This window comes from Protopterus annectens, chromosome 2.part0 (genome assembly GCF_019279795.1).
Source record: "Protopterus annectens isolate FY-2018-M chromosome 2.part0, PAN1.0, whole genome shotgun sequence".
In the NCBI taxonomy this organism is placed as follows: Eukaryota; Metazoa; Chordata; order Ceratodontiformes; family Protopteridae; genus Protopterus; species Protopterus annectens.
Genome location: NC_056728.1, coordinates 972,704,202 through 972,731,260, shown reverse-complemented (window position 1 = coordinate 972,731,260; position 27,059 = coordinate 972,704,202). Strand labels below are relative to the sequence as shown.

Below are 27,059 nucleotides of genomic sequence, written 5' to 3'. Positions count from 1 at the left end.
ATTTAAATGGCTTTAGATTCAATGTCAGGTGATTCTGAAGAAGTTTCTGTTGTGTTAGAAAGGAAAGTGCTAAATCCTTTAAGCTTGTTTAGTTTAATGGATATTAAAGTGTTGAATTTGATTGACTGGGAGTCCTTTATTGGTACTGGAGCAGCAACTGAAGTGAATATTTGGTTATAGTAATGGATTTTTCCCATGTATAGTTGGACATGGATTATCTAAAATATCGAAGACCATATGATTGAGTCTTCAAAAACTCAAACATCAAAAAAACAAAAAAAAAAAAAAAAACAAAAAAAAAACTACCTTTATGTTTTGCAGTTTTGTACCCCCATACCCCCTGAAACTTATATATGCCAACTCCAAGATCATACTACAGTAAGGAAAATGGTACATTTCTCTCTCCTCACTGTACCGCTCTTCATTCAAAAGCTTCAGGTTTTCAAAAACTTGATCATATGGTCTCGACCATATAGAGTTAGAGTTTCTGAAAACTTGATCAACTGATAGGGATACCAAGATACACCTCCACCTTTAGCTCTTACTTTCCAAACAGTTATGAATGTGAATGAAAGGCATTATAGCTATGCACAGCTGGAGTGCTTTCTGTGGCTTTGAACCATGTTTCAGTAACTGCATAGACATAAGCATCCTCCAAGGTGAGAAAAGCTTCCAGGTAGTGCAGTTTCTTGTTGAGGCTCCTAGCATTGAGCAGTACGGCCATTAGCTTGTCCTGAGTAGCTTTAGTTATGTTGCAAAGTGTGTCTGTTTGGCAGTGCCTAAAAAAATGGCACTGTAAGAGTGGATAATGTTTTGGCCAATGTCGAAAGCCTAGAGGTGGCAGGTGAAGACCACCCTGGAAATGCAGGGGGGCCTATCAACCATGTCCTCCCAGTCTGACAAGTATTGGACCCCTTTGGAATGACAGCAGTAGTTAAGTTAATTATTTGTCATTTTCTGCTGGTATTGTGGCATCATACTTAGCGATGATAGAATGTTGCTCAATGCTAGGGTCATACCTGCCTGTCTGTCTTCATATAGTCCAAGGAGGTACATCTCAGATCATTCACACCTACATGGACTATAATTGAGTTATAGTTGTACTTAGCGGTAAATGACCTGAGTGCTTGTGTGATCTGGCAAATCCTGGCCCCTGACAGGCAACCACCTCCTTATCCAGCCGGGTAAGTAGGACAACATGTGTCTCATGATGGAGTCTTCTATGACCACAATATTGGGTCATGGAGTGTTTCGCCTTATGAGCTTGGTTGTTGAGGCACAATGAGATGTGGCTTTATGGGTTGTGATGGGAATAGTTTTGTTTGTGTGCATGCAGAGTTTCTGATGACTGCGCTTGATAGGCCTTTGAGGTTTGGGTAAGTTTACATGTGAGCACCTCCACATACTGGGGTCTGTGTGTATGGTCCTTTTGTGTGCACTGACTAATGTGTGTGAGTCACTGACAGCTTGTTGCCTTTTGTGTCTGAATGTGAGAGCTTAGTCTCCAATATCAGTGTGCAACTACATCTGACACATACTGTATTTGTCTGTTTGAGAATTAAGTGGTTGTCAGTGTAAGTAAGGCAATTGTTACATTCCTTCAGGATACCCATGCCCACCATGCTGGATGCAGAGATAGCAAAAAGTGCCAATCCATGGCTGCAGGCCCTAATGTGTACTTGAAATGAATAGGAATTGAGGGTGTTTGTAACCGGATGAGTGAAGTGTGCAACTAATGTAGCCAGCAATGCTACCCAGCGTCAAATCAGATACTCCCTGAGCAGCAAATAGTCTGGGTGCTATAGTAATTTAACTAGCATAGTAAACTTTCACAATATAATGAAAATAAGCAGTGTTTCCAGATGTTTGCTTCTGTACAGGGCACTGACACTGCAAAAATCTCCATTGGAAATGTGACAAATTCATACCAGCATTGGGAATACAGAAAACTGACCGAGCCCTCTGGCTAATACAATCACTGCACTTAGATCCCTTTTGTGTGCTTCCCATCTCCAATGTGGCAGTAGGTGTTTACCTGATCTTAGATGAGTAATCCCAGTCCTCCTAATGTAAAAGCACAGTAAAAGAGCATCAGGAATAAAATGCTACCACAAACAAACTTGGAGAGGGATACAGCAGTGTACTTTGAACGTATTACAAAAGATTGATTATTCAATGAAAGTACTTTACTTTATAGGAGTAAGCCAAGAGCCATTCAATTTTACAGAATTTGTAAAGGCACTAAAAGCAAGATAAGCGGATTAATAAGCCCTCCAGCCAATAAAACTACATGCAGAAAAGTCAAGTGTTTACTTTACCTGAGCAGACCAGGCTATCACCCAGTGCACTAGATGGAAAATCCACTGACCTCCTGATGTAAAAACACAGAAAAGTGCTTGCTTGCTAGAGTGTAAAAATATACTACTTTATCCAACAGCTAGCTAGATAAATTCAGGGCGAGTAAATCAGTAGAACAGACAATGAGGCAAAATTTACTTTTTTCAAAATAAGCACAAGGAAAGGTAAATAAATCAGTATATCAACAGAAATGTAGAAAGGAATGAGCTTATAAAATTCAATTTACGGTAGGATGGGCAGTTTATAATCACCAGATGTAGAAACCAGATCAAGGAAGAGGAGGGTGGGTGGAAAGGAAATCACCAGCAGTGCTTGTAATGGAGTCTTTTCAGAAAAGAGAGAGACCCAGAAATTAACTGTGTATTTAAGTGTCACTCAAGAAACAATTTAACCAATGGAAAAAATGTGAAATGCTCAGTGTAGATAATGTAAATGTCTATCTTTCACATAGAACAAAAACACCAGGCCAAACAGATTTCTTAAAACAGAAAACAAAATGGAGGAGTTAAAAACAGTAGCTCTATCAGTTTAAGAAGCTCAGAGACAAAAAAAAGTGTAGGTTTACTTTCTTCCCCGAGCAGGGAATATCCAGCAGTGCTTGTAATGGAGTCTTCTCAGAAAAGATCAGAGGCCAGAATTAAAGTGGGAGGGTTCCTCCATAAGTTGTGTTTGAATTGAACGTCCTATTTCCTCCTTGTTTTATATTCAGAACTGTTGACAAAGAAAATAAGGGACTCAGAAATGCAAGGATGTAATTGGTATGGTAATCAAGAAAAGTTTGCTTTATTTGCATAACTTATTTTGTACCTGATAAATGCAGAAAAGAGCATTATTGTGTTGTGGAACATTTTTAAAAAAATTCAAGTCTTTGTGGAACATTAAATTAATAAAGGTACAACAAAGGTTATAGCTGTTAAGTTACATACCCACACAGAAATTGGTTGAGGAATACACCTTTATGGGGGCACTGTTGACAGATGAGCTGTTTAGCAGCATGGATTAAAAAGGACTCTGTTATGGCAGCTGTGTATGTCAGAAGAGACTAAAAAAAATGCAAAAACTAAGAAACTTTAAGGTCTTGTTTATGAATGTGGCTAGTAAGATACAAGTAGTGAAAATGTTTTTTGTCTCTTCAGTTTTATATACAGGTCAGGTATATTTTTTCAACCAGAGGGGAAGTTGTGGACAATAACAGAGTTTAAAGAATTTATTTGGGAGGGGAAGCGGGCAGAACTTAGGTGAGGAAAGTTGATCCTTTCAGTAGAACAAGGGAGTTTAAGGTTACCTGATTTGAAAGGATATTTTAGAGCTACTTAGTTAAGGCTCATATGCATATCACAAGCAGGAGGTTATAATTCAAAGTGGAAAGGGTTGATGATGATGAAGCTGGGGGGAGGGGTCATATGCATATCACAAGCAGGAGGTTATAATTCAAAGTGGAAAGGGTTGATGATGATGAAACTGGGGGGTTAAGAAATAGTGTGATTTGGGATGCAGAGCCTTAAGAAAAAGAGTAATAACCTAACAGAATATTAATACTTTTGTTTTATGAAAATAAGAATTATGCAAACACAAGACTGGAGAAAGGATATTTTTGACAATAGAGACGACTGAAAGTAAGGGTACAATAAATAGTCGAGTGGGCTGGAACTTACTGGAGAAAATTGGCAACTTGAGCCAATGTGTTTGGGAGCAAGTAACTAGAGAGAGCAAGTTAAAAGAGTGGGATGGGTTCAATAACTCATCCCCTGCCAGGGGCTGATATTGGAGTGCAGGCAAGGAGAAAGGCATAGGAGAATCTTAAGTGAAATATCTGCCCTGGATGAGTTTTTAGAGGAATGTAAAATATAATCTGCTGTTAAAAAGGAGATAATTGGTAGGACATATAAAATACTGCATGACAGCTATAAGAGTCAATCAGAGGAGGTTGGAAAATATTGTGAATGTCCGTCTCTCAGACATGCACCAAAGTCTAGAGGGCTTAGGAACTTTGCTTGGAAGTGTTTGCAGAGGTATTTTTATACCCCAAGCAGACTTTAAAGAGTTTTCCTCAGGTAGATTATAATTTTTGGAGGGGTGATGGGGAAGGAAAAGGTAATTGAGAACATATGTTTAGAGTATAACGAGATGGCAGATTGTAAACATTCTCTACAGTATACTCTGCCAGAAATATTGGGTGAACAAATTGCTGTAAGTAAGGAAACGATTCTTCTGAGGTGGGACACAGCATCTGAATTGTTTAAAGACATTAAAGCCTTATTGGGTTTAATTATTCTGGCTACCTAAAAAGCAATTTCTAGAGAATGGAAGTCAAATTCTTAACTAACTGTGTTTGCAGTACTGAATATTATAAAAGGTAAAAGAACTGGGAGAGGGGACTTTAGAAAAGGGAAGAAACAAACTACATAGAAATCAATGTAATTTGTGGGTACAATACGTTAGTAATAATGTTCAGGAGGATTAGAGGTGAGCTTTAAAGAAAGGAAGGAATTCAGCAATTTATGTAATGTTGGATTGATAGTCTCAAAGAAGGAAAAGATATGTGGTATATAATGTAGGTAAATGGGGAAATTGTTATGGTTTTTCTTTTCTGTTACTTGATGTTTGCCTGTGCCTTAAGTGATAATTTTAATAAAGGTGTTTAAAAAAAGAAAAGAACTAAGCCCTTTGGAGTAGACAGAGGGCTTTGTTAGTCTGATGACACTGACGTGGCACAGTATGACTGGAGTTGATGAGTTTGTTGTGCTGTGGTAGAAATATGAAGCATGGGAGAAATCCTGTTTTTCCTTACATGTTCATTGTGTGGATGAATAACGTGTGTTTTTGTCTTTCATGTTCAGGAACATATATATGTTCTGTTAAGTGGGACACTGCATGTGGATGTCCATTGAGTTTTGAAACTGGGTAGAAATCTGACTTAGACTGAGCACTTGTGTAACTTCCCTGAACGAGCTACGAGTTCTTGTAGTAGTAAAGGAACTTAACCATTGTTGTCTGAAAGATGAAAATGAGTGTTTTATAAAGAAAGCTCTGGCTAATATTCAGAGTTGTCATTGTGTTGTATAGTCAGATGTACCTTAAAGGAGTTAGCTGTATCCTTTGTCTTGCATCTAGCATGAAAACCTACATGATGCTGATTGCAAACTGGAGTGGTAAACAAGGTGAGGAGTAAAATAAATAAAAGCTGACAGTAAGCTGTTTAAAAAGTCCTTTAGTGCCCAAAAAGAAAACAGTTGGCTGAACATTTTACTGATGTTTGTGATCTTGCATCCTTTTTAAAATATTTTTTTTGTGTTAGAACAGAGCTTTGTATTCCTACGTTTATCTCCACCTGGAAAATGAAATATAGCTGATATTGCCAGGTGACTCAGTGTTGGGTGGATAGTGATACTTGTGTGAACACTGCCTACCTTTCACTGATAATTCATGTAAACATTGTCATTTCAGATTTCCGAAGTCATTTAGAAAAGGACGAGCTTAACAAGAAGATGATGGGATATAGGCACATGTCACAGTAATTTTCTGTTTTGCTTTCTTTTTTCTATCAGGGTGAGGTCCTTCGAATTTTGCCAAATAAATGTTGCCCTGAGTGCACCTCGAGACTCCAAGGTCACTGTCAACATGAGGGACAGACTTATGGGGTAAGTACATATAATGTATGTTGTAAAGGAAGGAAATCAACAACACAGCCCTTCTACTTGCTGCTGTTGTCATTTTTACATGAATATAAATACTTTTTATATTTACACATGCATTCATATTTGCTGCTTATTTGTTAAGTAAATGATGCACTTAAATCACTGCATTTAAAGCTGCAGTTTAATACAAGATGATGATAATGGTTAATATTAGAAAGTGAGTGATGTAAACGAGGCTATTGTCATTTGGTGTTTCAGCCAATAGACATTATAAATGTAGTCCCATGACAACTATCAAGATATGGGGATCTTTATTCATAAAACAAAACTTATGTAAATATTGACAGCTTCATACTTCATTTACTTCCTTTTTAATTATTTTTTGGCATATTTTATTTTTTACTCTACTATCCTTTCATCCGCAGCCAGAATGTCATTTCTTTGATAATGTATGAAACACGGACGCATCCAAGGCTGAAATCACAAACAAAAACTTTACTGTGCACAAACAAATGCGTGTTTGTGCACAGTAAAGTTTTTGTTTGTGATTTCAGCTTTGGATGCGTTAGTGTTTCATATTTTTGTTTGACGTTTACCTCAAGGACGCATTTGTTGGGATAGTGGTGGACTTGTTCTTGGTTTTACTCTTTGATAATGTAATTAACTTCCCATTTTTTATTCTATATCAACTCATTGTATCTTGCTTTCCACAAAACTGATGTACAGAAAAATAATTTCCTTTCCTGTTTTGCTATATGTTCATTTTTTTGCATTGTATTTGTTATGCAAAATAATTTGCTGTTGTGTTGATACTTTCATTACTGCATATTTTCTTACTGTTCCTCAAAAAACTTTTGTTCTGTGATATCTTACAAAAATGCTTCATTGTTTCCTTTTGACAAACATTGAATTTACTTTCATCGTATGCTTATTTTTATATCAGATAACTGGGTAAATGCACTGTTCAGTAGACCCTTTCAGATACGACCCAGGCCAGTTGGCAAGGTAAAATGACATCTTTGTTTGGTGAACGTTGTGACGCCCGTGCCCTGGCCCAGCAATCAAGGAGCCTCAATCCTCACCACTAACACCAGTGAGGGGTGTCTCATATAGGAGGAAAGGATAGCAAATACACACAGTAAAGTGCAATTTCCCTTAAGAGTACACAGAGATCAGTCAGTCCGGGGCTGGTCGCTCCCTTGCTGTCCAGGTCCTCAATAAGTCTCCCCACTGGCACAGCTGTAGGGTCCAGATCTCAAGCTAGTGGGCAAGCTAAAACCTCCAGCACCCTCTCTGTCCAACCGGTGCTTCGTGGCCCTGCCCAAGTAGCTGACACACACACACATACACACTTTGAGAAGAGTTTATACAACCACACAGACACTCCTGGGGAAGGCTGGCACAGGTTCTCCAGCGGTGCCCCTTTTTTCCAGACTATACGGTAGTATCAGCTGCCACCACCCACTAATATTTATCAGCTACTCAAAGGCCCTTAAAAGGGTGTCCAGTTATTACTGCACAATATTATTATCCTACTGCGCAATATTGTTATCCAACTGGTAAGTGTGACTAAACAGTCAAGGCTTATTAGAGTGACTCGGTACAGGATCACTATATACATGCAATGTACTCTAGAGCTTAAATTATCTCTACATAAAACAGCCACAGTTGAAAGGTTTAAAAATATTTAATAATTAATAATAAAAACACAAGACAATACTTTTTACTACACAATGCTAGTCAAGAGTTCAGAGATCACAGAGAAATACTTCAAACAGATCAGTAGTACAGTTCTGACATCACAGAAAAACAGTCTAGTCTTTCTAGTTTCTAGCTATTTCTAAGAGGATACACAAGTCTAAGATAAACTTACATATAGAGCTAGACAGTGCTGGTGTTGGATGGTCAAGACAAAAATGTTTAATGGTCTCTGATTCTCTCTGTTTTTAAAATCACATTCCTGGTTCACATTACATCATTCTTCACACTTCCCTGGGTTCCCAGGCTAACAGAAACTACATTTAGATTCTTCACATGTGGGCAGAAACCAGAGCAATACAGGACATTTATGTATGCAAATTCTGGCCATTAAAACAATAGCAAAAATTCCTTCACCTAGACAGGCTGGAGCCAACTTTAAAGGTCAAAGACAGTCATAAAATGCTTGACTTAGCTTCCTTACAGCAGAGTGCACTGTTGTTACATTTTTCCAGTTCCACATGTAACACTATTTTTACCATGTAAGACAACAAGCATGTGGCTTACATTGATATTTAAAAATGACAGAATTATCTATAAAATTCTATCTTGCTAGGCTGGCAGCCTTCACATTTCTCCCCCCGGAGCACTCAGTTTAGTTTTTCAAGTGACCCTTGAGAAACGCTGCTTGAGGGAGTTAGGTCTATCTGAGTATACCTTACCCCATTCCCTGTCTTGAGAGCCCATGTGCATTGACATTGCTAATCCCACTGTGGTGCTGCACGGACATATCATATGCTTGCAACCCCAGGCTCCATCTTAGCAACTTGGCATTTAGTTTTTCAAGTGACCCTTGAGAAACGCTGCTTGAGGGAGTTAGGTCTATCTGAGTATACCTTACCCCATTCCCTGTCTTGAGAGCCCATGTGCATTGACATTGCTAATCCCACTGTGGTGCTGCACAGACATATCATATGCTTGCAACCCCAGGCTCCATCTTAGCAACTTGGCATTTTGCTGTATGGCTCTATTTAACCACGGTAGGGGGTTGTGATGTGTCATAACAGTGAATTTCCTTCCATACAGATAAGGCTGAAGTTTCTGCAGTGCCCACACTACGGCTAGACGTTCCTTTTCTACAGCTGCATAGCATTCCTCCCTGGGTTGGAGCCTACGACTGAGATAAACCACTGGGTGCTCTTCTCCCTCTGACGAAGTCTGGCTAAGTACAGCCCCCACCTCATGGTTCGAAGCATCCACCTGCACAACAAATTATTTGCTGTAATCTGGACTGGCTAACACAGAGGGTCCTCCCAAAGCTTCTTTAAGCTCCTGGAATGCCTGCTTACATGCTGGGGTCCACTACCTTATCTGGCCTGTTCTTCCTTGTCAGGTCTGTGAGGGGAGCAGCTATGGTACTGTAACTGGGGACAAACTTTCTGTAGTACCCTGCTATCCCTAAAAATGCCCTCACCTGCTTTTAGTAACAGGTGCAGGACATGCCTGAATGGCTTCCACTTTGGCAGGTTCTGGCCTTATCTTACCACTCCCCACTCTATGTCCTAGGTGGGAGACCTCTGACATATCCACCTGACATTTGCTCTGCTTAATGGTCAACCCTGTCCTCTGTAGTCTGCTCAGCACCTCCCTGACATGCTGAAGATGCTCTGGCCTGGAATGGCTATAGATGGCAAGATCATCTAGGTAAGCAAGGGCAAATCCTCCTGCTCCTGCTAGGATATTATCTACCAGCCTCTGGAAAGTTGCTGGGGCATTCTTCATCCCAAAGGGCATCTTGGTGAACTCATACAAGCCAAAAGGAGTCACAAAGGCTGACTTCTCTCGAGCACTGGGAGTCACGGGCACCTGTCAGTAACCCTTGGTAAGATCAGTGGTTGTAAGATAATTAGCCCCACCCAGCTGCTGTAGGGCCTCATCTGTCCTAGGCATGGGGTAAGCATCTGACTCTGTGTGTCTATTTAATTTCCTGTAGTCCACACAGAACCTGGTGCTGCCATCCTTCTTTGTCACCAGCACCACTGTGGAGGCCCAGGGACTGATGGATTCTTGAATCACCCCTAGATGTTCTTCGTGTTTCACTGTTGCAGTCATCACATTTGGGTTATCTGCCAGCAGGTAGCCCTCAAGTCGGCCTGAATACCAGAGTCTTGGGATTTCTGCATCAGATGCTGTCGCTTCTTCCATTACGTCAGGTCGTCAGGGGTATAAAACATGCAGCCGATGCCATTACATCAGTCTTTCTTGCCGTGCGTTGTCCGAAGCAGAAGCAGTTCGCAAGTGCCGGTTGGCCGCCTCCTGAAATTTTTGTTTTTCGAGTTTCAGACCTGAACTCTTCTAAAAGTTAAGTACCTCGTTGGGGATCCCTTTTTCTTGCTCTAACCGATGTCAGAAAAAATGAATAATTGTCTCGCCTGTGGAAAGCAAATACCTCACAGAGATTTCATTTTTACTGCGTCACCTGTTTAGGCCCAGACCATGACGTCCCTTGCTTTCGGTTTTGTGCCTTTTTCAACACCTGAACTATTTGTCATCGGGCAATTTTTGTAGCTTAATTCTTTCGCTGTCTATCTGTGTACTCTGATAAGGCTTCAATAAGCCACCCGACTACTGATCTTCTGAAAAACGTAGGGATAAAGACAGAGACACACTGCATAGGACCAATACTGCCGACGATGCTACCGTTAAGCTAGTCGCCAGTCCACTGGTACTCACTGAGGCGCTTTCACAGCCCCTGATACCCACTTCTGCAGATTTGCAGGCCTCTACTGAGACCCATTCGGAGTCCAGTATGCCGCGAGTTGCTTCTTCGACTATGGAACCTGCAGATATCTCTACCTTGGATGGGTCCGGAGCCGCTCTATAGACACCAGCTTCTGAGGGTGTATTCAGGCCTTCCGATTTTCATTAAACCGACGACTTTGTTTCAAACCAAAACTACCGAATTTCTCAGGCCTAAAGTTCGCACTACGCCTAGGAAACCAATGACCAAAATGCATTCTCGGGCCCACATGCCACAAAAACAAATGTTTAGACCTCATTACCTTAATTAGGGGAAGTCAGCCTTCCCCCTCATAGAGACCAAGAACTGATTTTCCTTCTGATTCTTCTGATCAGGAATCTGATAACTCTGATCCTTGTGATTACCAGGACATACCCTTATCTACCTATGAGGATTCTGATGCAGAGGATTCCATTCCCTCTGCTTCCCCTCCAGAAGATTTTTCTTTTGGTGAAACCCTGCATACCCTTAGAGAGCATTTCCGCTGGGAGAGCCAGGACTACTCTCAGTCCAAAAAGAGACTCAGGGAATTTTTAAACTTGCTTCAGCACAGGCTTCTAGCTATCCCTCCTGTTCTGGAAATTGTAGATGATGTCTTCTCGGAGTCCAGCCTTACCCCTGATACTTTGCCTCCAGCTCCCAGGAAACCTGACAGGTACTATGGAGTACCTGACTCCCACAAATTCATTTTTAAGAATCCTACTGCGGATCCAGAGACCATTTCCTGGGGACCTAAAGGCATTAAGGCTTCAACTGCCAAAAATCCTACCCCTTCGGACAGGGATTCTAGGGCTTTAGACAGATGGGGTAAGAAGGTATACACCTCTGCTACTCTTGCCATTATGGCTTTAAATTGACAGTTTCATATGTTAAAGTAGCAACAGCATATTATGGAGCTAATTTAACAGAAAATGATGTTGATTCCTGACAGTGCAGAACACAAAGATTTACAAGAGTTAATGCATTCTGTAAACCAAGTTGGTAAACATACTTTGCAATGAAGGTTTGATGCCTTAGAAGCATCTTGCAGGGCTGCTGTTGCTGGGTCTGTTCTTAGAAGGCATGCTTGGCTTAAGGAACAAAACTTGCCAGATCATGTCAAAGAAAAATTACTGGATGCACCATTAAGCCAAGAGTGTTTATTTGGCAGTAAAGCAGAAGTCGTCCTCAAAAGGAAGGGAGGAGAAAGCTAAATCTATGCAAACTGTTAATGATTTCTTATAAGTACAGCCACCTAGATTCAATAGGCATTGGCCTTCAAAAAACTGGTCTTTTCCAGGCCTTCTCATTCCAAGCCCAGGGCAGCAGACCACCAAGACTTCAGTCTCAGGTTATGCACAGATCTAAGCAATGGAGTGCTCCCACATCCAAAGCAGGGAGTAGTAAGCCACCATCCTATGGTTCAATTGCACAATGACTTATCCTTGCCTCTTCCAAGCCTTGCCGGAGAAACTTGCAGCTTTAGGAGGGAAACCTGCCCTGCATGCCAAAAACTGGAAATACATTACCCAAGACAGATGGGTTTTAAACATTGTTTCCCATGGATACAGATTCCACTTCCACACTCTCCTTACCCTAAGTGGATGGCCAGACCTCCCCCCAAACCAGTGGGCAGAGGCCCAAAGCAAGTACTTTCTATTCTCAGTATCAAGGCTATTCAACCTGTCTCAGCAGAACAAAGGGGTCAAGGCTTTTATTCTAGACTGTTTCTGGTTCCCAGAAAAGAAAATTCTTGGCGTCCTATCTTGGATCTGTCTATTCTCAACACCTTTCTCGTGGTTCCAGATTCAAAATGCTAACTGGCCAACAGCTGCTTCCTACGCTAGCAACCCTAGACTTAAAAGAAGCCTATCTGCACATCCCCATAAGGGAATCTTGCAGGAAATACCTACGCTTCAGAGCAGGCTGTATGCACTATCACTCTGCACTTCCCTTTGGCTTATCTACAGCGCCCAGGGAATTCTCAAAGTGCGTAGCTCCAGCCATTGCATATTGCAGGCAGAAAATAATTCAGATTTACCCATACTTGGATGATTGCCTGATTCAGGCGGACAGTCAGGACTTGCTACTACAGCACCTGGCATTTGTAAAGAGACTTCTAACTTCACTGGGGTACACCATCAATGAAAAGAAATCACAGCTGGTACCCAGCCAACAGACTGTATTCCTGGGAGCAAGCTTGAACACAACTTCCCAGATGGCATTCCTCACTCCAGAGAAACAAATTTATTTGACAAACTACTTCAATCTACTGGCCACCAAAACCCGGCTATCTGCAAGAAAAATACTGCAAGCCCTGGGGTTCATGGCCTCTTGCATTCTATTAATTCCATATGCAAGACTGCATATGAGGAAACTTCAGTGGTACATAAAAAGTCTTTGGTGTCAGCATTCTCAGGACCTGGAAACAATGATTCCTATCATTCCTTGCTTAAGGACAGAGTTCCTTTGGTGGGCAGAGGGCTGCAACCACAACAAGGGACTCACTTTCACTCTCCCCTCTGCCGCCCAAACCCTAACAACAGCCGCATCAGACTATGCATGGGGTGCTCACATGGTAGGGCAGTGCATTCAGGGCAAATAAATCCCAGAGCAAATGCACCTGCATACCAATCAAAAAGAAATGTTAGCTGTACAGAATGCTCTGACAGCCTTCAAACAAGACAACTATTTGTAAAGACAGACAACACCACAGTTATGCGGTACATAAACAAGCATGGAGGAACCCATTCCTAGCCACTCTGCAGATTAGCCATGGCTCTGTGGAACACAGCCTTGAGCAGCCAAGTGCACCTGCAAGCTCAATTCCTGCCAGGCAACTGAATTCACTGGCAGACGACAAGCAAAAATCTCATGGACCCACACGAGTGGAAACTGGAACCCAAAATATTCAAGCTTTTGAGGAACAGGTGGGTGGCACCAGAGTGGACCTTTTTTCTTCCCCTCAAAATTATCAATTGAGCAAATATTGAACTCCCCACAGCCAAGCCTGGAAAGTGGATGCCCTGTCCTTCACCTGGGAAAACCTCTCTGTCTATGCCTTTCCCCCTCTGCCCCTCCTCTCGAAGTTTCTACTAAAGATCAAACAGGACGAGCCAGGAACAATCCTGATTGCACCAGAATGGCCATGCCATCATCTTTTGTGCAGCCTGACAGTGCTGCCACCATGGCACCTGCCTCAGACTCCTTCCCTGCTGTCCCAGCAGGTGGGCCAGATTCTGCACCCTCAGCTACAGACCCTGAACCTAGCAGTCTGGCTCATCATCTGAATTCTTTACCAGCAACTCTCAGTAAGCAGGTGCTGGGTGTCATTCTTGAGGCAAGGAGGCCTAGTACTAGAAACTCCTATTCGGAAAAGTGGAAAAGATACTGCTCCTGGAGCCAGTCTCAGGGAATGGACACAACTGTGCCCAACTTACCTCATATACTAGATTACTTAACAAAAGTGCTCCACAAGGGTCTAACCTTTTCTTCAATTAAGATTCATACCTCTGCCATCTCAGCTCATTATAATACTGAGCCACCCCTTTTCTGTCATCCTCTGCTCAAACAGTTCCTGAGAGGAGCCAAGAATTTAAGACCCCCCCCAGGAGAGCTCCCACTCCTGCCTGGGACCTTAACTTTGTATTGGAAAAGCTCACGCTTCCGCCCTTTGAACTTGCTGCCACAGCTGAGTTAAAATTCCTCTCCTGGAAAATGGCTTTACTTCTAGCCATCACTTCAGCAAGAAGAGTGTCTGAATTGCAGGCCCTTATGGCCATGGAACCCTTCATTATCTTCCATGCGGACAGGGTCTCCCTCAGGACGAACCCATCATTTATGCCCAAGGTGGTATCTAGTGTGGCTTTATACCAATCCATTCATTTGCCAACTTTTTTCCCTAATCCTCAGAATAAAGGGGAAAGGGTACTGCACTCCCTGGACATGCACAGGCAGCTCAGGTTCTATCTGGACAGGACTAAACCTTTCAGAAAATCCGACCATCTGCTGGTCAGCTTTGCTGCAGGGGCAGAGGGCAAGGCCATTTCAAAGCAAACCATTTCTAAATGGATAGCACACTGCATCCATTTCTGCTACAAGCACCATAGGAAAACTACCCCACAGGGGATCAGAACACATCCCACTATGGCTACATCAACCTCTACAGCATTCCTCAGGGGAGATCCTACCAGGGACATACTAGAAGCTGCAACCAGGAGCTCTGTACACACCTTCACTGAGCATTACCACTTATCTCTCTTTTCTAAATCCAGAGCTGGATTTGCCACAGCAGTCTTACAGGGCCTGATTGCCAGCCCTAATGCTTCTTAACTACCTCCACCCTTCCTTAGCTTTGGGAATCAACCTAAATGTGATGACTGCAACAGTGAAACACGAAGAATGTAGTACAGGTGTTCTTCGTGTTTCACTGTTGCAGTCATTACATTTGGGTTATCTGCTTGCAATAGCCCTCAGTCGGCCTCATTAACAAAGTTTTGGGGCCTGCGTCGGTTGCTGTCCTTTCTTCCATGACGTCAGGTCGTCAGGGGTATAAAACATGCAACCGATGTCATTACATCAGTCTTTATTGCCATGCAGTGCCTGAAGCAGAAGCAGTTCGCAAGTGCCGGTCGCCCGACTCCTGAAATTTTTGTTTTCGAGTTTCAGAACCGAAGTCTTCAACTAAAGCTAAGGTACCCCACTGGGGAAACTTTTTCTTGCTCCTTACCAATCTCAGTAAAAGTTAATAATTGCATTACTTGTGTAAAGCAAATACCTCACAAAGATTTTAATTCGTACTGTATTCCTTGCCTAGACCCTGACCACGACGTACTTTGTTGTCGGTTTTGTGCTTTATTTAATCTGCGCACTATCCGTCGTCGTTATATCTTTGCCTCTAAATATTTCAGTTCTCGGTTTAATTATCCAGAAATGCCATCAGTTAGCAATCCAACTACCGGGATACTGAAAAAAAACTCGCAAAGATAAAGACAGAGACAGGCCGCCGAGGTACAAAGCTGCTGACGACGCTTCTCCTAAGCCAGTCGCCTGTTCACTGGTACTCAGTGAGGCACTTTCGCAGCCCCTGATACCTGCTACTTCTGACTCGCAGGCCTCTACTGAGATCCATTTGGAGTCCGGTATGCCGCGGGATGCTTCAGCTGTGGAACCTGTGGATGTCTCTACCTTGGATGGGTTCGGAGCCACTGTGCAGGCACCGGCTTCTGAGGGTGTATTCAGGCCTATGGACTTGCATATTAAACCGATGCCTCCTTCTTCATTTAGGCCAAAATCTCGAACCATGCCTAAGAAACTGACGCCCAGGCCACATGCTCAGGCCTCTATGCCTAAAAAAACAAATGATAAGAATGGCTGAAGATCTTATAACCTTAATCAGGGGAAGCCAACGTCCTCCTTCTAAGAGACCTAGGACTGAGGTTGTTTATGAATCTTCTGACCAGGATTCTGATTTTTTTCTGATTCTTCTGATGATCTGGATTTGCCCTTATCTACTTATGAGGATTCTAATGCAGAGGACTCTATTCCCTCTGCTTCTCCTCCAGAAGATTTTTCTTTTGGTAAGACCTTACATACTCTAAGGTGCATTTCCACTGGGAAAGCCAGGATTTTTCTGATTCAAAAAAGAAGGCTTAGGGATTTCTTACTCCTGCCACAGCATAGGCCTTTAGCTATACCTCCTGTATTAGACATTGTTGATGATGCCTTTTCAGATACTAGCTTGGCTCCTGATTCTTTGCCTCCTGCTCCCAGAAAACCTGACAGATATTACAGGGTTCCTGATTCACACACGTTCCTCTTTAAAAATCCTATTGCAGATCCAGAGACTATTTCACAGGGACCCAAGGGCATTAAGGCTTCTACTGCTAAAAATCCTACCCCCCTCTGATAGAGACTCCAGGGTGCTGGATAGATGGGGTAAGAAGGTTTACACGTCTGCAACCTTGGCCATTAGGGCTTTTAACTGCCAGTTTCAAAGTATCAACAACATGTTATTGGGTTGCTTAAACAGAAAATTATGTTGATTCCTGAGTGTGCCGAAAATAAAGAATTACAGGATTTAATGCATTGTGGTGAGCAGGTTGGAAAACATACTTTGCATTGTGGATGTTTTTTCATGTTTCACTGTTGCAGTCTTTACATTTGGGTAATCTGCTGGCAGGTTGCCCTCAGTCGGCCTGATAAGTCTTGGGTCCTGCGTCGGTTGCTGTCCCTTCTTCCATGATGTCAGGTCATCAGGGGTATAAAACATGCAGCTGACGCCATTTTCATCAGTCTTTCTTGCCGCACGGTGCCCGAAGCAGAAGCAGTTCGCAAGTGCCGGTCGGCCGACTCCTGAAATTGTCATTTTCGAGTTTCAGAACCGAAGTCTTCAACTTAATGCTAAGTACCCCGTTGGGGAAACTTTTTCTTGGTCCTTATCGATGTCAGTAAAAGTTAATAAGCAAATACATCATAAGGATTTTCATTTGTACTGTATTCCTTGCCTAGACCCTGACCAGAACATGCCTTGCTGTCAGTTTTGTGCTAAATTTAACCAACGCACTATTAAGCATCGGTATATTTTTGCATCTAAATATTTAGGCTCAAGATTTAACTATCCAGAAATGTCGTCAGTTAGCAATCCGACTACCGGAATTCACAAAAAAATGCAAAGAAAAAGACAGAGACAGACTGTTGAGGTCCAAAACTGACGACAAAACTTCTCCTAAGCCAGTCGCCAGTTCGCCGGTACTCAGTGATGCACTTTTGTAGCCCCTGATACTCGCTACTTTTGATTCCGCAGGCGCCTACTGAGACCCATTCGGAGTCAGGTATGCCGCGAGACACTTTAAGTATTGAACTCACAGATGTCTCTACCTTAGATGGGTCTGGAGCCGCTGAGCAGGCACTGGCTTCTGACGGTGTTTTCAAGCCTAAAGATTTGTGCATTAAACCGATGCCATCTTCATAAACAAGGCCAAAACCAACTTCTATGTCTAAAAAACCAACACTTGGGCCATGTGCACAGGCCCCTATGCCTAAAAACAAATTATCAAAATGGCTGAGGATTTAATTACCTTGATCAGGGGTTCCCAACCTCCTCCTGCTAAGAGGCCTAGACAAGGCACTGATTATGAATCTTCAGATCAGGTTTCCATTTCGTCTGATTCCTCTTCTGATCAGGAATTATCTATTCCACCTTATGAGGACTCTGATGCAGAAGAATCCATCCCTTCTGCTTCTCTTCCTGAGGATTTTTCTTTTGGAGAAACTTTACATACCTTAAGGGAACATTTTCATTGGGAGAGTCAGGATTTTTCAGAATCCAAAAAGAGGCTTAGGGATTTCCTTCTTCCTCAGCATAGGCCTTTGGCTATACCTCCTGTTCTAGACATTGTTGATGATGTTTTCTCAGAATCCAGCATGACTCCTGATTCCCTGCCTCCAGCTCGTAGTAAGCCAGACAGATATTACAGGGTTCCTGACTCTCACAATTTTTTTTAAAAACCCTACTGCTGACCCTGAAAGAATTTCTCAGCGTCCCAAGGGTGTTAAGGCTTCTACTGCTAAAAACCCTACCCCTTCTGATAGAGACTCCAGGGCGCTGGATAGATGGGGTAAGAAGGTTTACACATCTGCAACCCTGGCAATCAGGGCTTTAAACTGTCAATCAGCAGCATGTCATGGGCTTACTTAAACAGAAAATGATGATTTCTGACCGTGTGGAAAATAGAGTTACAGGATTTATTGCATTCAGCTGAACAAGTTGGAAAGCATACTTTGCAATGTGGTTTTGATTCCTTGGAGGCCTCTTGCAGTGCCACTGTAACTAGATCTGTGATAAGAAGGCAGGCTTGGCTCAAGGTGCAAAATCTGCCTGATCATGTTAAAGCAAAAATTGTTGGATGCTCTTTTAAAACAGGACAGTTTATTTGGTAATAAGGCAGAAGAAGTTTTGAAAAAGATGGAAGACAAAGCTAAATCTATGCAATCTGTAAAAAATTTCCTACAAGTGCAGCCACCTAGGTTCAGTAGGCACTGGACTACTAAGAATTGGTCCTTTCCAGTACCCACCAGAGCTGCTCTGGTCAAACCCAGACACTCCAAAGGCTCCAGGTTTGTCACAAGGAACTTACAGAACAAAACAATGTGGTGCCTCCACCTCCAAATCTGGAAGTAGCAAGACACCTCCCTACGGTAAACAGTCTCAAAGACCTTTCTCTGCCATTTCCAAGCACTTATCTTTTGGCAGCCCATTTGGGGAGAAAACTAGCACTTCATGCACAAAATTGGCATCTAATTACCCTGGACAAGTGGGTTTTAAATATAGTATCCCAGGGATACAGATTTCATTTCCACACGTTGCCAATTCCAAATGGATGGCCAGATCTGCCTCCAAATCAGTGGGCAGAGGCCCAGAAACAAGTTATGTCCCTCATGAATATAGGGGCTATTCAACCAGTACCAGAAAAGGAAAAGGGACAAGGTTTTTATTCAAGACGTTTCCTGGTACCCAGAAAAGACGAATCATGGCATCCAATTCAGGACTTATCCATTCTAAATACTTTCCTGGACATTCCAAAATTCAAGATGCTGACTCTACAACAGTTACTGCCTATGCTAGGCAAGGATGCCTGGTTGGTAACTAGACTTAAAAGAGGCTTACCTGCATATCCCAATCAGGGAATCTTGCAGAAGATACCTCCACTTCAAAGCAGGCTATTTGCATTACCAGTTCTCTGCACTGCCCTTTGGCTTATCTACTGGTCCCAGTGTCTTCACAAAGTGCCTGGCACCAGTAATTGCATTTTGCAGACAAAGAAACATTCAAATTTATCCTTATCTGGACGATTGTCTAATTCAGGCAGAGAACAAGGACACTCTTCTACAGCATCTGGCATTTGTAAAAAGGCTTCTAACTTGCCTAGGGTACACCATGAATGAAAAGAAATCACAACTGGTACCCTCTCAAAAAATTACATTCCTGGGTGCAAGCTTGAATACAGCTTCCCAGATGGCTTACATCACGCCAGACAAACAAATCCAATTGATGACTTTACTTTAAACAAGTGGCCACAAAAACCTAGTTATCTGCAAGACAAATTCTGCAGGCCTTGGGGTTCATGGCTTCCTGCATTCTTCTAATTCCATATGCAAGACTGCATATGAGGAAACTTCAATGGTACCTAAAAAGCTTATGGTGTCAACATTGTCACAGCCTGGAAACAAAGATTCCTATCATTCCTTGCCTTCAGTAAGAGTTCCTATGGTGGGCAGAGGCCTGTCACTAAAACAAGGGACTGCCATTCATTCCACCCCCTGCCACCCAAACCCTGACTACAGATGCATCAGACTATGCTTGGGGGGTGCATCTGGCAGGGAGATGCATTCAGGGCGAATGGAGTCCAAATCAAATACATCTGCATATCAACCAGAAAGAGATGCTAGCTGTACAGAATGCTCTGACAGCTTTCAAGGACTTTCTTTATCCAGGACAACTACTGATAAAGACGGACAACACCACAGTCATGTGGTACATAAACAAGCAGGGGGGTGCCCATTCCTACCCCCTTTGCAGACTAGCCATGGCATTGTGGAACACAGCCTTGACTTACCAAATACATCTACAAGCTCAGTTTCTCCCTGGAAAGCAAAATACTCTGGCAGATGAACTAAGCAGAAATCTTATGGACCCACACGATTGGAAACTGAATCCGCAAATCTTCAGCATGTTGACATGCAAATGGGGGGGCCCAAATATAGATCTTTTTGCCTCACCACAAAACTATCAGTTGGACAAATTCTGCACAAGAATCCATCACAAAAAAGTTTGGAAAGTGGATGTTCTATCCTTCAGCTGGAAAAACCTATCAGTCTATGCTTTTCCCCCTCTGCCTTTGCTCTCCAAGGTATTACTAAAATTCAGACAGGAAAAAACAAAAATGATTCTGATTGCTCCAGACTGGCCTCGCCAACACTGGTACCTGCTCCTACGCAATATGTCACACCTTCCTCTGTGGTATCTGCCTCAGACACCTTATCTACTGTCTCAGCAGAGCTTTCAAATTCTGCACACTCAGCTCCAAATTCTGAATCTTGCAGCATGGCTAATCAACTAATTTCACCAGATGTCCTTCAAGGATGCATCTGCAGTCCTTACAAATGGGTTGTCCTGTCGTCAGGCAGCCCTTTGGTCGGCCGGATTCCAAAGTCTGGGTCTGGCCTCGGCTGGTGTCACACTTCACCCGACGTCATCTCTGCTGGTCTTCGGGTATAAAGGCATCAGCCGACGCCATTTTCCTCAGTCTTTCTTGCCGTGGCCAAGCAGAAGCTGTTCGCAAGTGCCGGTCGGTCAGATCCAGAGATTACTACTACCGAATACTACTTGAAGACTTCTAAAAGCTAAGTACCCCGTTGGGGACTCTTTCTTGCCTCAGCCGATGTCAGAAAAAGTGAATAACTGTTTAACTTGTGGGAAACAAATACCTCATAAAGATTTCTACTCTTACTGCTTACCTTGTTTAGGCCCAGACCACGACATAGCAGCCTGTTTAGCCTGTGCTTCCTTCAACCGACGAACGCTTAGGCGTCGGTCGGAGTTTGCTGAACAGTTTTTCGGCTCAGATTTTGCGTACATTATGCCGTCGGATCCTCCGACTTCTCAAATTGTTAAGAAACGCAAAGAAAAAGACCGACACTCGCGGTCCGTGGTTTCGGCCGAAACCACGGTTAAGCAAACCGCGAGTGTCTTGGTTTCGGCCGAAACCGAGCAAACGGGTCAATCTTCAGCCGAATCCATGACTACTACCGAGGCCCCTGCTACCTTAGTTGAATCGGCCTCTGAAATTTTGCCTACTAATGTGGTTTCTCTAGAATTATCGGACACCATCCCTTTGGATGTCTCTACCCCAGCACGTGGTGGTGCTGCTAGGCCTCCTGCAGCCATGTCTATAAAGGCCTTTGCTAGGGCTAAAGCAGCCAGAACTGCTAAGTCTGTGCCTGTTAAGCCCCCCTCTCACAGGCCCAGTTCCAGTTCCCAAATGCTTACTCTGGCAGAGGATCTCATCTCTTTAATAAGGGGATCCCAATCTCACCCAGACAGGGCCTCTCAACCTCCAGAAAAGAGACCTAGAGCAGAGCCCCCTGAGCCAGTGTCCTCAGATGACTCTTCTGATGATTCAGACAATACAGACCATCCAGAGGCTCCTTTTTCTACTTATGAAGATTCCGATGCTGAAGAATCTATTCCTTCTGCCTCTCCACCAGAGGAATTTTCCTTTGGGGAAACCTTACATGCCATGAGAGAGCAATTCCAATGGCAGGGACAAGATTTCTCAGATTCAAGAAAAAGGCTTAGGACCTTTCTACACTTACCGCAACATAGGCCCTTAGCTATACCTCCAGTTCTTCCTGTTGTGGATGATGCATTCAATGATGCTTGCACTGCTCCTGATACTTTACCTCCAGCCCCTGCCAAGCCCGATAGGTTTTACAGGGTACCGGACACTCATCACCACTTATACAAGGCTCCTCTTGCAGATCCTGAGACTATCTCCCAGGGGCCTAAGGCAGTAGCCTCGACCTCAGCGAAAAACCGTCTCCCTTCTGAAAGGGAATCCAGGTCCTTAGAGAGATGGGGTAAAAAAGTATACACCTCTGCTACTCTCTCAGCTAGAGCTTTGAACTGTCAGTTTCATATGATCCAATACCAAGAGTTTATGCTTGATCAGTTAGCTAAGAAACTGTCCTCTGATGATTCCTTAGATAAGAAATATGTTTTAGAAATGGTGAATAACATTCAGCAGGTTAGTAACCATTCTTTAAAATGTGGCTATGATGCACTGGAGGCTTCATTTAGATCAGCCATGACTGGCACAGTTATAAGAAGGCATGCATGGTTGAAAGAGCAGGTCTTGCCGGATCATGTTAAAACAAAGCTATTAGATGCTCCTATGGATAAGGTCAGTCTATTTGGTCCTCCTGCCCAACAAGTAATGAAGAAAATGGAAGAGAAGGCAAAATCTGTACAAACAGTTAAAGATTTCTTACAGGTTCAGCCCCCCAGGTGTAGCAGGAACTGGCCTTCCAAAAATTGGTCCTTTCCAGACTCCTCTAAATCTCAGAGAGGCAGGAATAGATGTTCCAGAGGCAGAAATCAATCCAGAGGAGGTGCCTACAGAGGACGTCAGTGGCAAGGCAATAACCAACGAGGCACAGACACAACCACTACCACTGCAACAGGACAATCACAGTGACTTGGCTCTGACACCGCCTACCAGGGAACAAATAGCAGCACCCTTAGGCGGAAAGTTAGCCTTATTTTCAAAAAACTGGCACTATATCACAAGAGACAAGTGGATTTTGCAAACTATAGACCAAGGCTACAGGTTTCATTTCCACACCTTACCAGTAAAGTGGAATGCCAAACCTACCACCAAATCAAAAGACAGAAGCCCTAAAACAAATAGCTCAATTAACAAAGATGAGAGCTGTGGAAAGGGTACCACCTACAGAACAGGGCAAAGGATTTTACTCCAGACTTTTCCTAGTACCAAGAAAAGAAAAAAATTGGAGACCTATTCTCGACCTGTCCGCTTTAAACACATTCATCATTGTTCCAAAATTCAAAATGCTGACCCTACAGCAACTTCTTCCCATGCTGGGCAAGGAGTGTTGGCTGGTAACTCTAGATCTCAAGGAGGCATACCTGCACGTCCCCATATGACCAAATTGCAGAAGATACCTCAGATTTCTTGCAGGATCAGAGCATTATCAATTCTCAGCATTGCCCTTTGGCTTATCTACTGCGCCCAGAGTGTTCACGAAATGCCTGGCATCAGTAATCGCTCATTGCAGGCTACAGGGAATCCAAATTTACCCATACCTGGATGACTGCCTGATACAAGCGGACAACAAAAGCAAGCTGACACAAGACTTACAAAGAGTCATTTGGTTACTACAAGCCCTGGGATACACAGTCAATTTAAAAAAGTCAAGACTGATGCCATCCCAAACAAGAACATTCTTGGGTGCAGAATTGGACACAGTAAAACAGATGGCATTCCTAACTGCAGAAAAACAAGAACAACTTCCTCTTTACTTCTTGGCATTAACAAAGCAGAACAAACTAACAGCAAGGAAAGTACTGCAGGCCTTGGGCTTCATGGCATCCTGCATAATCCTGGTCCCCCATGCCAGACTGCATATGAGAAAGCTACAGTGGTACCTAAAGAATTTATGGTCTCAACACAGGCACAGCTTGGAAACCGAAATACCACTAATCCCATGCCTGAAACAAGAATTCCTATGGTGGGCTCAAACATGCCAGGCAAACCCAGGTTTGTCCTTCCACAACATTCAAGCAAGCCAAACCATCACAACGGACGCCTCAGACCTAGGTTGGGGGGCCCACATGTTGGACAAATGCATTCAAGGCTTATGGACTCCAGACCAGCTGCACCTGCACATAAATCAAAAGGAAATGCTGGCAGTAAAACTAGCAAGCCAGAATTTCAGACCATTCCTCAAAGAAGGCCAATTGATGATAAGGACAGACAACACCACAGTCATGTGGTACATCAACAAACAGGGAGGCACTCATTCATACCCCCTATGTCGAATGGCTCTGGACCTATGGAATATGGCTCTGAGCTACAACATTCAGTTACAGGCAATATTTGTACCGGGAAAAGAAAACATCCTAGCAGACATGTTAAGCAGAACTACCTCGGATGCTCACGAATGGATGCTGCACCCGGACATCTTCAAGGTCATCACAAAGAAATGGGGAATGCCACAAATAGATCTATTCGCATCCCCACTCAATCACCAGCTCAAGAAATTCTGCACAAGGACATACCACCCACTTGCTTGGAAGGTGGACTCTCTATCCTTCAGTTGGAAAGGCCTGACAGCATATGCATTTCCACCTCTTCCTTTGATGCACAAGGTACTACTGAAAATCAAAGAGGAACGTCCAAGGATAATTCTGATAGCTCCAAATTGGCCAAGACAACATTGGTACCCATTGCTGAGGAGCATGTCTCGGGGGGAAACGTGGACACTACCCCTGATTCCTTTGATGTTAACTCAGAGCGACTACAACATCCTGCATCCAAACCTGAAAACTCTGCAACTGACTGCCTGGAACATTACATAGGAGCAACTAACCCAGATTTATCCCAAAGGGTTAAAGACATTATCCTTGAGGCCCGCAGACCTTCAACAAGAAGGAACTATGCAGGAAAATGGAAAAGGTTTGTCATTTGGAGTACTGAAAGAGGGAAAGATGTGTCAAAGATAGATATTGCCAACATCCTGGAGTATTTGGCAGAGCTTCTCCATACAGGCCTGTCCTATTCCTCCATCAAGATACATGCATCAGCTATTTCTGCAGAATACAGCTTCGATCCCCCTGTCTTCTCACATCCTCTACTCAGGCAGTTCCTCAGAGGAATCAAGAATGTAAAACCTCCTAGGAAACCACCATTACCAGCCTGGGACTTGAACTTTGTACTAGAAAAAATGACACTCCCTCCATTCGAACCAGCAGCAACAGCAGATCTTCAACACCTATCCTGGAAAACTGCTTTCCTACTGGCAATTACTTCAGCAAGAAGGGTTTCGGAACTACAGGCCTTAATGGCAGTACAACCCTTCCTAATCTTCCATCAAGATAGCGTGTCCATGAGAACTAATCCTACATTTATGCCTAAGGTGGTATCCAGAGTGTCTCTAAACCAGGCAATCCACCTACATACCTTCTTCCCCAATCCACAGAACAGGGGGGAAAGACTGCTGCATACCTTGGATGTACATAGACAGTTGCGCTACTACCTGGACAGAACCAAGGGCAATAGAAAAACTGACCAGCTTCTAGTAGCTTATGCAACAGGAAGGGAAGGAAAAGCAATTTCCAAACAGACAATCTCCAAGTGGATAGGAAATTGCATAAGATTCTGTTACTCCTACCATGGAAAGCAAATTCCACAGAACATAAGGCCTCATTCTACAAGGGCTACAGCCACTACCACAGCTTTCTTACGAGGAGTGGCTACCAAGGACATTATTGAGGCTGCTACTTGGACCTCCGTGCATACATTTGCCAAGCATTATAACTTACCTCTATACTCTAGATCCCGAGCAGGGTTTGCCACTGCTGTTTTGCAAGGGATCCTAACTACACCATAATTCTTCTTCCTCCTCCCTAGTTTGGCTATGGTATTCTACCCATTTGTAAGGACTGCAGATGCATCCTTGAAGGACATAGTACAGTTTTGTACCTACCATAAATGTAGATGTCCGAACAGGATAGCATCTGCAGTTAGGATTACCCTCCCTCCTTCCCCTCTGTGGTACTCCTAGGGTATTTACCCACCTAATAGCTAGCTGGGGGGGATCTCTTATGGTGTATTTGTTTGTATATATGTACATACATGCTTATTTTTTGTGTTTGCCTTCTACCTTTTTGGAAACATTGGCATTTATCCAAAAATTTAGCTTACCAAGAGGGCAACTGGCATCTGGGACAAGAAACACTGAGGAAAATGCCGTCGGCTGATGCCTTTATACCCGAAGACCAGCAGAGATGACGTCGGGTGAAGTGCGACACCAGCCGAGGCCAGACCCAGACTTTGGAATCCGGCCGACCGAAGGGCTGCCTGACGACAGGACAACCCATTTGTAAGGACTGCAGATGCATCCTTGAAGGACATCTGGTGAAATTAGTTGATTAGCCATGCTGCAAGATTCAGAATTTGGAGCTGAGTGTGCAGAATTTGAAAGCTCTGCTGAGACAGTAGATAAGGTGTCTGAGGCAGATACTATGCTATCCTGTTCGGACATCTACATTTATGGTAGGTACAAAACTGTACTTTACATCTCTCAGCAAACCTGTGATGGATGTCATTTTGGAGGCTAGAAGGCCTAGTTCTAGAAAATCTTATGCTGATAAATGGAAAATATTCTTTGCCTGGAATCAGGCACAAGGAATAAGCACAGCAATGCCCAATATTCCTCAGATTCTGCAATATTTAACTGAGATGCTTCACAAGGGCCTATCTTTCTCTTCCATAAAAATCCACACCTCTGTCATTTCAGTTCATTACAACACAGAGCCTTTCCTCTTTTCTCATCCCCTGCTAAAGCAGTATCTCAGAGGGGCCAAAAATTTAAGACCTCCCAGGAGAGCACCAACTCCTGCATGGGACCTCAATTTTGTTTTGGAAAAACTTACCCTGCCTCCTTTTGAGCCAGCTGCTACTGCGGACAAAAAATTTCTATCTTGGAAGACTGCTTTTCTTTTAGCAGTCACTTTAGCTAGAAGGATCTCAGAACTACAGGCTGCCGTGGCAGTGGAGCCTTTTATTATTTTCTACCCGGACAGGGTAGCGCTCAGGACAAATCCATCCTTTATGCCAAAAGTGGTATCTAGTGTGGCTCTTAATCAGACCATTCATCTGCCAACTTTTTTCTCAAATCCACAGAACAAGGGGGAGTGGATTCTGCATTCATTGGATGTACACAGACAACTAAGATTCTACTTGAACAGGACAAAATCTCTAAGAAAGTCTGAGCAACTACTG

At 43.2% G+C, this 27,059-nt stretch overlaps 1 protein-coding gene across 1 annotated transcript in view; it reads left to right on the top strand.

Annotated features, from left to right (window-relative positions):
- LOC122792799 (extracellular matrix organizing protein FRAS1-like) overlaps positions 1-27,059 on the top strand; it is a 4,352,848-nt gene that overhangs the window by 61,421 nt on the left and 4,264,368 nt on the right. The window contains exon 3 of the mRNA XM_044060368.1: positions 5,907-5,999. Within this exon, the coding sequence (XP_043916303.1) occupies positions 5,907-5,999 (93 nt within the window). The remainder of the gene's footprint in view (positions 1-5,906; positions 6,000-27,059) is intronic.